This window comes from Melospiza melodia, chromosome Z (genome assembly GCF_035770615.1).
Source record: "Melospiza melodia melodia isolate bMelMel2 chromosome Z, bMelMel2.pri, whole genome shotgun sequence".
In the NCBI taxonomy this organism is placed as follows: Eukaryota; Metazoa; Chordata; class Aves; order Passeriformes; family Passerellidae; genus Melospiza; species Melospiza melodia.
In genome coordinates, this window is record NC_086226.1 from 43,049,106 (window position 1) to 43,063,270 (window position 14,165).

Genomic DNA, 14,165 nt, shown 5'->3' on the forward strand with positions numbered 1-14,165 from the left:
GGGGTCTAAGGAAAATCTCTGATTTATGTTGCTATGTGACAGTTTAATGGTGTTGCTCGTTATGAAAAATTGGGGGACCTAATGCTCCCAACACAACTAAGCAACTAAGTGCTAGATAAAATGAGCCTGAATTCATTAAGTTACACCTGCACCAACAATACTTATGCTGATGTTCATTCTGAGCTGATGATATTACAAGTGAATTATTATCCAGTTAGATCACAAACACGTCTTTGATTATGATGGCATGTTTATTCACACTAAAATTTCACTACTTGTTTGGAGGCAGGGACATACTTTTGCAGCTCATTTGGGTTTTTTTTCCTAAACAGATGGAGGAGAGGCTGGTTTTTTTTGTGAAAATAACAGGAAGGTAACATAAAATACTTGAACATGTAATGTAAAAAAAACCATCTCAGTAATGCTACCCAAGGTGGTGGGTCGCCACCTTGGACTCAATGGCTAAATTAACACAAAAGATTAACACATTTGTTGCTTGATTTTGATTAACTGTCAAGAGCAACATACAGAGCATGGACTGAGAAGGCAAAGGCATTAAAACAGGTATCATAATATGTAAAAGGAGTTTATTCCTTTCTCTTCTTTTCTCCGCCATGTTGAGTCTTTCTTTCTCTTTTTGACTTTCTCCTACCTTCCATTAAAAGCAGGACCAAATACTAACTAACTCTAAAATGGAGCTTGAACAATTTATGAAAGGGCTTGTGCAGTTGCCTACCACAGCAGGAGTCGTACAAATCTTTTCCACTTTGATGCTCCCAGTGCTGCACTCTCTCATCAACTGGCACATTAGTCCAGTTCCCACTGACACAGGCCTTTAAAAAGTTGATTTTAAAGAAGTCATTCTACTCTTTGCATGTGTATGCTGGGTTCATGTATGTCTGTGTATGCTCTTTTGGCAGCACAGTGCTGATCAGTCCCTATCCAGTCAGTGTGGAGGGCAAGAGGACAAAGCACCTGTCAGTCTGCAAAAGACCAAAACAACATAGAAAGTTCTACAATAGTGCAGTGTTGGCACATTGCAAAACACTCAAGTACCTCTGGTTTGAGAGCAAAATCTGGGGAAGTGGAATAGAGTAAGAATAATGCCTTGTTTGGACTAACACAGGAAATAAAATAGTTATCTTCTCTTAATGTTTTATAAAAATAAGTAAGATCACATATTGATGGATTATGTATGTATATTTCCAATAATTTATCTCTTTCCTTACATTTTCATGAAAGATTTTGCAGGGAACTGCTGTTTTGTTGCAAAAAAAGATTCCTACAGCACCTCTGGAGTTCAGAAGACATTAATTTTTGCTGAAGTCTCAGTTTATTTTCTTCCCTCCCTTAATAGGGTTTAAGCAGAATAAGGCCAAATGGTTATCTAATGCAAGTGTTTTTTGAAAAGATAATGAAACAGTTTTCATTATGCGTGTGCTGTGGCAACTGTGGTCCTGCTCTACATAAATCCAGAAGGTGGCATGTTAAATGGTGAATAACAAATGGGGACAAACAAAAATAGCAAAGAGGTGCAAATCACAGCCTTCTCTAACTGCCAGCTTTTGCCAGGCCTCTGTGTGAGGCAAAGCTCTGTCAGCTGACCACAGGGATGTGTGGCAGGTGCCTAGGGACAAAAGGCAATGTGAGAAGTCACTGCTGCTTTGAATATCAGTGCTGACTGTTTCTGGCTGAGTTTGCCTTGCAGAGCAGCAGAGAAACAAGAAGGGTACCCCAAGCAGTGCTCACTAACATGGAAGCTACAGCCACTTTCATGGTTAGAAATTTATAATGCACACCTCTTTGTTTCGGGTTTGATTGTTTGTCAGTTTGTTTTGAAAGTCATAACCTTGGACTGCATTATTGCTCTGTATTTCTTTAGGTATATCTTCAGCTGACAGAGCATGAAGCTTTACCTTAGAGCTAAGCTCTTGAGCAGACTCACTGAACTGTAAGTAAAGAGGACGCTGCAGCTATGCAAAACATGAAATTATTGGGTCATCTACCCAGGGCTGTTAAATAGCATGCCCTGTTCCCTAAGAGCCAGGCACGACATCTTACATATAGAGTGATGATTTATCTACAAAAATAAACATATTTTTAGAAATCTGACTTGATATAATCCAAACAGGAGAGCATTAATCTCATCCTAGGATTTTATAAGAAATGTACCGCAGCTACTCTGCTCGACCATGTCCCATGGTGTTTGCTAAATAGTGTGTGTAGATATAATCAATTGCTCATTAGAGATGCCACACACGACACAGATACAATCATGCCACTACTGATTTACCCTTGACCCTTTGCTGTTATCACATAAGGAATGAGGTACAAGACCACAAGAGCTAGGGAGTAATTTTTCCTGTTCCCCATGGGAAAACTTCTTCATCACTTTGAAATTATTGTTCAGGCAGGCACAAACCTGCTACATCTCAAAATTAGACTTTTGGAGGTGTCAAGAGTACACTGTGAGATCTCTCAAAGTAACATCTGTCAGTACTGGGAAAGGGTCTCCCATGAGCTCACTGCTGTCAGGAAGCTGAGAAAAGCCTCTCTGCTCTACAACATGCAACTCCTGCAAATGCTGCAAGTCATCCCAGTCTGCAGGGCAACAAGTGACTCTAATCAGGTGCTATTTAAGAGATTCCCTACACTCCTCACCTGCTCTGTGAAGCTTTTCATCACATCACATCATATCACATCACAGGTGTGAGATGAATAATTTCTATTAGATGAATCTAAGGAAATACACCACAGGAGAACAATGTGTATTTCAACTGCTAATCAGCATCAAGTCCAAAGGAGTAAGTCTGACATAAACCTCTCCAACATGCAGCGCAAGTGGTTACCGGGTTCTCTGCATCTGCTGTTTCACTCTTCAGCCCCTCTCCTGCTGAGCAGCGTTGCTCAGCAAACGCAGGCACAGCCCATGGGATCCCACCTGGCTCTGTTGTATGCTTCTCTGACAGACACACTGATTCACATTGGGGATGGGGCCGCAGCAGCGACGTTCAGCACGTCCTGTTGATGTCTATTCACCCTGACAGCTAAAGTGGAGCCAGTAATGATACTTAGAGCAGGCACAGATTATCGTAGGTGCTGTATACAAACAGCATGCCCTAGTTCTTTGCAAATGACCCTTGGACTTCCCCCTGCTCCTTCATGCAGACAGAAGCCTGTTCCATTAGGTCACAGCGGAGGAGTAGGAGACGGGGGTGCATGTGAGCGCACTGTGCAGCGCCTACCCCCAAGCCGCAGTCCTCCCAGATGTCTCCAGCCCAGTGTCTCACACAGGGAGGGGTGTGAGAGCTGCTGAGAGGGCGGGCATGGCACCCTGCTCTTCGGCGATTTCACTGGGTCTCTGTCACCACGAGTATTTTTTTCCTGAATAAACCAACTCTCCGTTGTGAGAGAGCACAGTATACCTTTCAACGGCATCTTGAGTATTCGAAGCTGAGGACAAAAGCTTCGGCTCCCCGGGCTGAAATGCCGGGTGTCTCACAACTCGGGGCCGCTGACAAACTGCCGGCTCTGCGCCTCTGACACCCCTCGGGTCAGTGCGGGAAGAGATCTCCTTAAAGCCGCACAGTTTTAGCTCGGGCGGGTGAGCGGGTGAGGGCACCGGGGCTCCTGCGGAGCCTCCCGCCGGCACAGGACCTCCGCCGGCCGCGGCTGCTCCCGGGCGACCCCGGCGCCCTCTGGCGCTGCCGGCGCGGCGGGACAGCCAGGCTGGGCCAGCCCTGCTCCGGCCTGCGGGGAGAGAGCGCCTCGGCCGCGCTCCGGCTGGGACACGGCCTGCGGGGCCGGGGGCCCGGGCTCCCCGCCGCATGGAGGCCGCAGCGCCCTCACCGCGGGGAGGGGCCCCGCGCTGAGGGCCCGCCGTGTGCGTCACTGGGGCTCTCTGGAGAGGAAGGAGCCCTACTTACAGGTTTATTTTTTTTCCCCGAGACCCAGATTTCCTAAATCCCGATTCAGTTTAAAAATACCTCTCAGAAGGATTTCAGCGCCCCCGCCCGTGCGTGCTCTGCGCCGGGGAGCATCCCTGGCGCGGCAGCACCGGCGCCGGGCACGGCAGCAGCCGGGGAAACTCGGGGAAAGTGCTGCTAAAGCACCGCGCCCCAAACCCTCCTGCTGCACCCCCGCACTGACCGCAATACGGCAGCGCCGGTGGGAAACAGCAGGCTTCGGATTTAATCCGAGAAGAAATTCGCACGCTGCACCGTGTGGCGTTCAATGTCTGGAAATAGCTCCTCGATCTTAGAGAAGCTCTTTGTAGAGTTTTTACTGAAATTAATAGATCATGCTCAGTTTCATATCAATAGACATGCCTCTACTGATTTCATACATTAACTAGTTTATGATCAAAATCTTATAAATAGAGTTATATTAGGAAAAGTCCCAAGAGCCCACGCAGGGTTACATAGCTGAAAGTACAGACAAGATTCTATCACTATGACTAGAATGCAAGACACTTAAAACTATTAAATCCCCAATATTCTGCAGGTCTGCAATGTGGGAGAATGCAATTTTGCTTAAAGAGCACCATCTTAAATTAAAAATGGATTGAGCAAAATCTCAAATACAGTCTTCCAGGTACTTTCTGAAGTTACATCAGTATAATGTGGAAGGGCTGTGACAGTTGACCTTGGTTGAAGGCCAAAAGGATTTGTTCTTTCACTCATCATAGCGCAGAAAGAATTCTTAATGCTAAGAAGTGAGTTCATGTGATGATTATATATCGCAGTAAAAACAAACAAACAAAACCTCCAAAATCCAAACAAACAAAGAAAACACGCACACACCCAGGAACCCCTCCAAACCCTGTAGTTAAAAAGACTGTAGTTAAAACAGAAAAAAAAAGGATGAAAGTAGAAGGTTGAAGGAAGAAAACGAAGTAATAGCCTTCATGTCTCTGTTCTTAAAATCCATCATCAGCACTCAGTACAACAAGAGACTGTTACCACCCTGGAGTTTCTCAAAAGACTCCCACAGAATTCAGCCAGAATTAATATGATGGGTCAAGGTAATTTCAATATAGCTATTTAAACTTAATATCCTCTTTTAAGAGAAACCCAGGATTCTTCCAATTCTCTACGATGACTATAGTGCAGCTAGAAGTAAACTTTAAAATCAATGTGAAGTGCACAGTGCACCCTTCTGAGTTTCTGAGTTTTCTTCCATTTATTCTGTCTATCTAATATCTAAAATAAAGATATTATTACCTAATGAAATTTATGCTGGGGCCGGGGGGACGCAGGGAGTTGGCAGGAGGAAGAGAAGCAGGAAAAAAATCTGTGGTGTCTGACTGAAGGAATTTTCTTGGGGTGGGGGAGGGTGACTGAGCAGAAATTTTGACCCTAGTCCTGCAATTGTATCCATCAAGCCTGACCTCTGTGCTACTGCAGTGCCTGCTGGGTTCAGCACAACTATGTGCTAAATTCAGGGCTCTGTACTTGTGGAACTACCTGGGGATTTGGGACCATCCAGTTTCCTGCTGTGGGGGGAGGATGAATTCACCTCTGTGTAAATTCCAGAAAAGGAGCAAGACACTTCCATAAAATAAACTTGCATTTATTTTTAGATCCTCTGTTCTCTCACTCAATCCCATAGAGATCATGCTGAACACAGCATGCCTCCCCTTCTCCAAACACACGTGCCTCCCCTTCTCCAACTACCTGCTAACACCAGGCCATCACTGCTGAAAAACAGTGTGTTCCAGATTTCTCTAACGAGAAAAACCTCTCACAAAGTTTGCAGTGACTGTTCAGTAGCTGCTGCTGCAGTTGCTAATCCAGCTTTGAGTCTGTTTAAATCTTGCATCCCAAATATGACCTCTGTCAGTGTCTTGTCCATCACTGTGGAGGGCAGTGGTTGTTTTGTGCTGCCCCCCCCCCCCCCCCCCCCCATGCTTTATTTCTTGGCAACCTCTGGAGTGCACAGGACAGGGATGCAAGCATCTGCAGGTCCATGCAGCTGGACAATGTTCTGAATGCACATCTCCATCCAGAGCTGTCTCCTGATTGCTGGAGGAGCTGCACAGAAACTCCAAGATTTCCTGCCAGCTACATCAGGTTAGTGTGCAACTGTCTGTGCTCAAATGCCAAGCTTCTCCAGCTCCCAGCAGGAATGAGAACAATCACAGGTGGATGAAATCTGGCAAGAGCCGAGACAGCTGCATCGACAAGTAAGAGAAAGTTGGTGCATTCCATAATGGATGCCTGCTTTTAGCTGAGCTGTGCCGGGAGACTGACCCACAGGCCCACCAGCAGTGCACTGCCTGGTCACCTGGGACAGTGACCATTGCCCTCCAGGGCGTTTTGTGTGGCGCCCACTCCAGCAGGTGAGAGCTGAGATCAGCTTTTGCTTTGAGAGAGATGAGAAAATCTAATGGGATCATCATAGGGAATACTGGCTTGTTGCACTTCTTGGCACATTTAAAAGCAGAACCTTAAATATATGTGGAAAAACAAAACAAAAATGTAGGGACTTGTAGCATCGTCATTGCTCTGGGGTTTTATAAGCTCCTGAGCTAAGCCTCTTCGGATCTTCATTCTGGATTGCAAACTTTCAGTGCTAATACACTTCATCTTTTGTTATATACAGCTGTAAATATATTTCACAGAATCACAGAATATTGTTAATTGGAAGGGACCTACAAGGATCGTCAAGTCCAAATCTTAAACGAATGGCCCATTTGGGGATCAAACCCACAGTCTGGGTGTTCAGCAACGCCATTCTCTAGCCAAATGAGCTTATCTCAAATTGTGGTGGATTCAATGCATGGAACCAAGCTGAACTTGAGCAAGAAAGTTTACTACAGCCTACAGCTGCCTAGATACTCCAGGGGCAACCTGCAGCCTGGGTTGTGTGCCTAAGAATACATTCAAATAAGAAGGGACCTCAGAGGTGTTTCACCACAGCCCTCTCGCAGAGTGGGGTGCAGCAGCTGTGATTGTCAAAGTCCTTAACAGCGGCAGGATGACACATCTCTGTCGAGGCTTCAGAAAGATGCCATTTTCTTTAGTGATATTAACTTAGGACTCCTGGTGGGAGACTGTGCTTTGCTTCCCATCAGGTGGGGAAGGGAGCTGAATTTGATGCATGCAGGATGTCTTAGAGATCTTATGTAAAAGTGTCATAAGTCACTATTTGGTGACTGTTTTCTCTGTTTTCTCTGTTCTGAGATGCTGTGGTTCAAGCAAGATGGTCCAAAAAATGCCTATAGGACTGGGCTGTGCGATAGGACTGGTTGTCCAGCTAAAGCAAGCTGACAAAGTCTAATCTGTAGATTGGACTTGTTAATGAGTAAGCTCTTCTAAAGAATCAGACAAAGTTAAGACATAAAATGCGCTTTCATGGATCAGACACTTGAGTACTTTTGAGGTTTCCCAAGCAATCAAGAATGAAAATACCTCAACAAAAAATCAAGTATTTTCTAAAGATGCTGAATGTCCAGGGGCAATCATGGTCTTCCACAAACATCTTGTGCATTCACAGTTCTCCCTGGTTTCAGCAAGCCTGAAAATCAAGCTTCTTGTTGGGGAATCCTAATAAGGATTTGGATCCTTGTGTTTAATACCTTTGCTATTAATAGTTTAGCCATTGAATAATTAATAACTCTGCTATTAAGCTGCATTGCAAAGGGCTAACAAATTTTGACAGAGAAAAAGGAAAGGGTCAGTTAAATATCTTCAGTGATACTGCGTATGAAAATCAAGAACTTGCTCACACTGTCTTATCACACAAGTGTTTAAAGAAGAGATTTTCTGGGATTCTTGCTAGCATCTCCTAGGATTGTTGTCTCTTGTCCATGATGATTTTATGAAGAAAAAGGGTATATTTCCTCATAACGTGGAGGTGACAAGTTATTACGGGCATAGTCTTCCAGCAGTCCTTCTGGTTCATCAGAATTGTCTTCTGACCTGAAAAGAGGAAGAGGAGCAGATACAAAAAGAATTTACCAGAGCATTCACATAATTTCAGTGTTTCATCCTCCCAGCCTTATCTGGGAAAAGTACTCCCAGCTAATGAAGAAAATGCCATGAGATGAAGTTTTACTGATATTCAGCTGTTTGCTGTGGTTTTTTCATGAAATTTAGAAGTGTCAGGAGGTGACCTTTGTCTCCACCCTGCCCATGCCTGTCATTCATATTTGCTGAGAACAATAAGTTAATCAGCAGTTTTTGAAAAAGACTTTGATAAATGAACTAAGAGTGACTTGTGTTGCACAAAGGATATAATTATGAGTAATTCCTATAATTAGAATATTTTTCCTTGGAGCAAAGAACTATATAAAATAATTTTGTGTACAATTTGAGCAGCTCCATACTGCTGTGGAACATGACCAATATTGTTTATGCCTCAAAACTAGGAAAAGAGGAAGAGCTGGAAGGTTGTTTCAGTGGGACAGCAGCATGTTGTGACCAGGAGTATTTAGGAGGGAGAGTATCTGGTACCAGACTGATTCTTGCATTGTTGCAGAAATGCTGTTTTTGTGCTGACTCATGTGTTGTGATTGTGTTTGAGTGGAAGCCTCTGGCTCTGCATGATGCCTTTTCCTGGTCTTAAAATTGGAGAGCCAGACACAGTTAAGGGACAAGGGGTTTTACCTCGGTATTTAGTAAAGATCTTTATGGTGCACAACTTCACCAAGGTGGGATGTGCTGCAATGCACCCCCACAACAAATGGTGTATACAATTTATAGACCTTAAAAATCAGCATATCTAGCAGGGGTGCCCCAATGGGAGGCCTGGATGAATGGTGTGATATTCTCCCATCTGTGGAATTCCCCCTGCATGGGCGAATCTTTAGTTTACAGGATGTGTTCCAGAGAGGACCTTGGTTTCCCAAGACGGTGTAAGGTTTTCTGGCCTCCTACCACCCCCATAAGGCCTTTAGGATGTTTGGTCTCCTGGCCTAACAGAATACTGGGGCTATGCTAAGTTATCAGACTTAAGGAATTACAGGCAAGCATGCTAAGAATACTGAAGATATATAAAAGTTATATACATAAACATATATATATATATATATATATATATATATAAGGTATACTTAAAAAAAGGCAAAAAATCATCTTGGTATCATACACATAATAACCAAAAGGTGGCAAGATAAACATAAGAAAACCTCCACAAACAGGAACATATACATCTTAAAAAGTAACAAGAGGTTTAGTTCACCAAAAACCAAAAGGCATTCATAAGTGAATTAAATTGTATAAAAACACTTTGCAGGAAAAGTATGTTTCCTCACTCAAGAAAAATTCCTAACAAAGACAAAAAAAAGCCTGAGAAGGATAAAACCCTGGACTAGCTGCAGTTTCTCATGAAAACCCCACATTGTACCTATAATATTCAGAAGCCTGTGTCCAAACACACTAAGGCATTTCAGAAGATGTACCTCTGATTCCTGGAATTCTCTGCAGCATAAGCAGTGTAGCTCTCATCTCCAGTAAAAGCCAGGTTGTCCAGGGCGTAGGCAGGGCAGAAGTGAGGAGAGCCCGAGGCGAGAAGTGGCGAGGTGCTGGGGGGAGCAGCAGCGCAGCAGCTGAGCCCTGGGCGCAGGTGGCCGGGACTGACGGCAGCGCCTTCCTGGGACGGGTACGGCGGAGGGATGTACTGTACCACTGTGGCACCGTGGAAAGTTATAGGCTGGTTAATGCCAGTGAAGACAAAGGACTGTCCGCTTGCAGCCTGGTCAAGTTCCGACGTATTTTCCTCTCTTTCTTTACAGGGCTTGCACGTAAGCATGTTAAATTTACAAACAGCAATCAGAATAAAAGTCACCCCGACAGACAGCAGAATAGGCCCTAGTAACTGAGTCCACTCCAGGTGAGTAATGCCATCATATTTTATCCATCCCATCACAGTGAAAGTGATCCCCACCAGTCCCAAAAACACACCTGAAAAGAGCAGAGTGGTGCCAGCTTTATCCCCATCTGACACCAGGGCATCAGATCTGTTTGGCTGACAAGGAGTGACAGAAAAAACATTCAAGGAGAAATCTTCTACATTGTTGTTGTTTTGCTCCATTACTGACTATAATGTATCCTCTCCTTCAAGAGAAAGGGGGCTTGTAAAGGACTTGGCAGAGCATTTAAAGTCGAAGGGTTCAGGTTAGTTATACAAGAACTTTGTGTGTGTATGGTTAACAGAGTCCATCATGTGAAAGAATAAACTTTGCTTGAAAGAACAAAGGTCTGGGAAGTGAAGCCTGAAGCCATCACTAAAGATTTCTTGAATTACCACCATCACTTCCGAAATGGATTCACCCCTGCATGACTGCCTGTCTCCTTGTGTTTCTTCTTCTTTAATTTAGCACCCATGATACCGTGCTCATTCTGGAATGCAGAAAAAGCAAGCTGAAGCTATTGCAGCTTTTACTTGGCCCCAGCTAGCTGATGCATCCAACATATGGACAGCATATGTTTAGTCAACAGCAGTGAAGAGATCCTTGCTCTCCACTTCCTGCTTAATTTTCTGCAGGAAAATTCCACATGGGCATTGCTAGGAATGCTTTTCCATGCTCTCAAGCGTGACATTTATAGTCATGCCCGAACCTCTGTTGCAGCTCATTTTGCATTTCATGGTTTACAAAAATATCAATGTATGCTTTCTGATATTTTTCTGGGGCAACCAGTAGGTGAGCAGGAGGGTAAGCGGTAACAGGATGGTGAGTGCTGAGAAGCCTGGGAGAACTGTTGGCTGTGGGAGAAACATTATTTCAAGACAGCCAAAGCTTTCCATCAGGTTGAAGCAGTAAAATTACCCTATAATTTCCCCTTAATTCTGGACATATTTTGTTGTGGGTTTTAAGGTTTATAGAGAATAATGTCCAAACACCCTGAATAACACATCACTGCAGGAAAGAGAAAGCACCTCCTGTAACGCTAAACTTGACAGAGTGAGGAATCTTATCCTGTACTCACAGGTATCTAGGATACTTCTGCATATCATAATGAATTGTTCTGCTGAACTCATGTCTCATATATTAAACAGACAGATTATTGAATTTTGAAATTTTCTGTTTCCTAACAGTTTCAGACTAAAACAATTCCTATTGAAAGGTTCTGGTAGAATGTCTTTGTATAATTCCTTAAGGAGGAAAAATCTCCGACTACTCTGCCTGTTTTGACTAGCATGGCAGGGACACACACAGGACACTGATTACTGCTTGGGCAGTAGAACACATAATGTCATTTCCTGCTACCAGCAGCTGTGGGGAAGCAAGCTTATCCTGAAATTTGTAAAACTAAAAATAGCTCTAGAACTAGAAAATTTACTTTTTAGACTGTTTCTTCAAAGTCAGTAAAAGTGCCTTTAGTCAACTGTGCATTCACATGAGACTGCGTGACAACAGCTCTTTCCTGGAAAGGGCTGTTCACAAAATTTGGCACTTTTAGAACTGATGCTGAATGCAATTGCAGATGTCGTTCTCATTTTTTAGTGCACAGACCTTGAGGAATATTAGTGCTGGATTCCTTAGAAAAAAAGCTGTGAAGCTTCCAAATGCAGCATTATTACATCGCTCCTGTTACCCAGGGTGTCAACAAATTTTCTGACAAATACACTCAAGATCAGCCTTTACCACAACACTAAGTCTGGTCAGGATTCTCTGCACCTCTTGAGCAAAGAGATCAGTCTTGCAATGCAGTGGTTTTGTATGATGACAACTAAACTAGAAAGTGCTGAAATACTACATAAACTGTCCTTGCACTGGCAATTATAGCCGAAGTCTAAATCACCTTTAACCTTACATTTGTTAAACTTAATGGAATGAATTGTTACTGCTCTTTACAAGTCAGGTTTTTCCATACTATGAATCATCCTTGCCACTGCTGAATCTTTCAGGCTTTCCAACATCCTTTTAAAAGCAGCACTATATTATAATAGCTCTCCAGCTAATAGTTTATACAGATGTAGTGTCACCTTGCTCCTTTCATTCATTCAAGAACTCAGCAACTGCTGTTTGCAATGGGATTGTACTGGAGCACTTCCTCAATCCCACAGAGTGATCCTTAGATCCTGTCTGGAATCAGAATTTTCCAATTTCAGTGTTGTGTCATCCCACAGCTGTCTCTTTTCCTCTGGTCTAGGACATGACTTCATGCTTTGAGCAAGTGCACAGTAGAGCTGGAGGACACAGGGTTCTTTTTTTCCTTCCAAACCTATATGCCACTTGAACTTTTAAAATAGGATGGAAAACATTCTCTATTTGCTGTGCTGGGATCTACAAATTTACTCCTTTCCCTGTAAACTGTTCCCCCTCTGTAAGACAGCTTCCTCTATGCATCCCCATATTCCTCCAATTATTTTCACAGAGAGTGGTAATGCTGCAGTCAGGCAGCTGTCAAGGTCTTAACAGATTACTGGATCACACTGAGTTTTTTAGGACCAGTGCTTTTCTTTGCAAATAAGTGTGTGTTTCTGGGGACTCACTTAAAAATGTCAATTTACCAAATGCATCCCTTTTACCTGGTATGACTCCTAAGCAAAAGAGTTTTGTGAAACCAAGGAAAATTGGTTGGAGTTTTTTTAGAATGAGTGCTGTTTTCAGATCTCAATACAGTTCTGTTCTCATCTGCTTCAGACCTTATCCAAGAACACAAGCATTGCTTTGCTTTCTGTTCTTCCACCTAATTTTTTATTACCAGGGGAAGTAGTAATAGAAAATATTGCCTGCAGTGCTTGCTGCTGGAAGCAGGTGCTCTGCACCCCCTCAGTTCTCTAACCTGTTTGATAAGTCATCCTAGTGAACACTGACAGGCTACCTCTTAACCCTTTTTTCTTCTCTTTATGTTACCTATTTTACACAGTTGTTCACATTATCAGCCTCTTGTAGGAAAGTTTTATTTTCTTACACGCCAGTTATATAAGCAGGGACTTAGCCAAAGAACATGCAAAAGAAGCTGCACAACACAGGGTATTGCACATTGATTAGCTTTAAAATAAGTAAGTACAAATTATCAGTCCATAATTTAGGGAGATTAAGGAGTCAGTGGTTTGAGTTAGTGGGATTTTTCCTAGAGAAAGGTAACTGCAGATGGTGTCTTAAGTGGAAAACAATTACACATGAAGAACCACTGTGAGTGGGCCTTTCACCCCTGTACTACTGCACTGCCAGCCTCAAAGCACAAATAAATTGTGTTCAGCCAGCTGTCCACAACTGCATTTACCAGCAAAGTGGCTTTATATGCTCCCAAAAATGTTGTCTTGTGAGCAGGCACACCAAAATGAAGGTTTTTCCATGCCTAATTGTTGAGGTGCATGCATGTGTGATAGAGGGAGGAGCACTGAAGTCTGGCATGTTCAGGGCAGATTGTGGAGGTATTGGCACTACAAGTCATGACTCTGAAGAGATAGGATGGAAAAGGGATAAATGAATACAGCAACACAAACCACAAAGGGCAAAGATGGGGTGGGTGCAATCACCCCCTTGCAATATCAAGTGCTGCTATCACAAAAACATAGCAACATTGCAAAGACCTGTGCAATCTCAGTTTTTCAGATGAGTTAACTGTTGATATTTTTAGCTGCTGTTGATGTAGGAAGAAAGACTTTTCCTAGAGAAAAGGTATTCATTTATATTTTTGTGAATCTCTCATTTGCAAAGGATTGCAGTGCTGCCTTTAGAAGCAGAGCAGTGTCAGTGCAGGCAGCAAGGAAGAAAGACCTTCACTTAGAGAGGGCAAGCAACCCTTACCTCCCACTTTGCCTGTTTAAGTAAGTGTGAATCAGTAACCAACTTGATTTGCTCACTAGCATTTCTATGTCAAACATTTAAGCTAACCTTAGAGTAGAAAGGAGGCTATAGCACCATTAGTGGGACAGTAAAGTATCTCACTTCCTCAATAAAAATGCTATTCTGTATTATTTTAAGCTACTTTTATAGTTTTACAAGGTGTTGCTTCCTTTCTAATACAGACATTTCACTCCTACTCCTCACATCAAAAATTCCTCCCTCTACTGCCGTTCACCCAGTGGTAGCCTTCAGTGGTGAGGGCAGACTTGCTAGCCTTTTACTCACATTTTCTGACCTTGCTGCAACAGTTTTCAACAGCACAGTCGCCAAATACTGTGGCACTGGCCATGTTAACCACTTCAGTGCTGAGCACTTCATGGAGGGGCACCCAGCACATCCATTGAGTTTTCATGTAATGATT

At 43.3% G+C, this 14,165-nt stretch overlaps 1 protein-coding gene across 1 annotated transcript; it reads right to left on the reverse strand.

Annotated features, from left to right (window-relative positions):
- Nucleotides 1-5,555: 5,555 nt before the first annotated feature.
- TMEM174 (transmembrane protein 174) lies at nt 5,556-11,578 on the reverse strand. The gene is made up of 2 exons (XM_063179631.1): nt 9,404-11,578; nt 5,556-7,922 (listed from the first exon to the last, which is right to left on the reverse strand). Exons 1-2 carry the CDS (start codon nt 10,033-10,035, stop codon nt 7,820-7,822), a joined length of 735 nt encoding a protein of 244 aa, XP_063035701.1. The 5' UTR covers nt 10,036-11,578; the 3' UTR covers nt 5,556-7,819.
- Between the last annotated feature and the right edge of the window lie 2,587 nt (nt 11,579-14,165).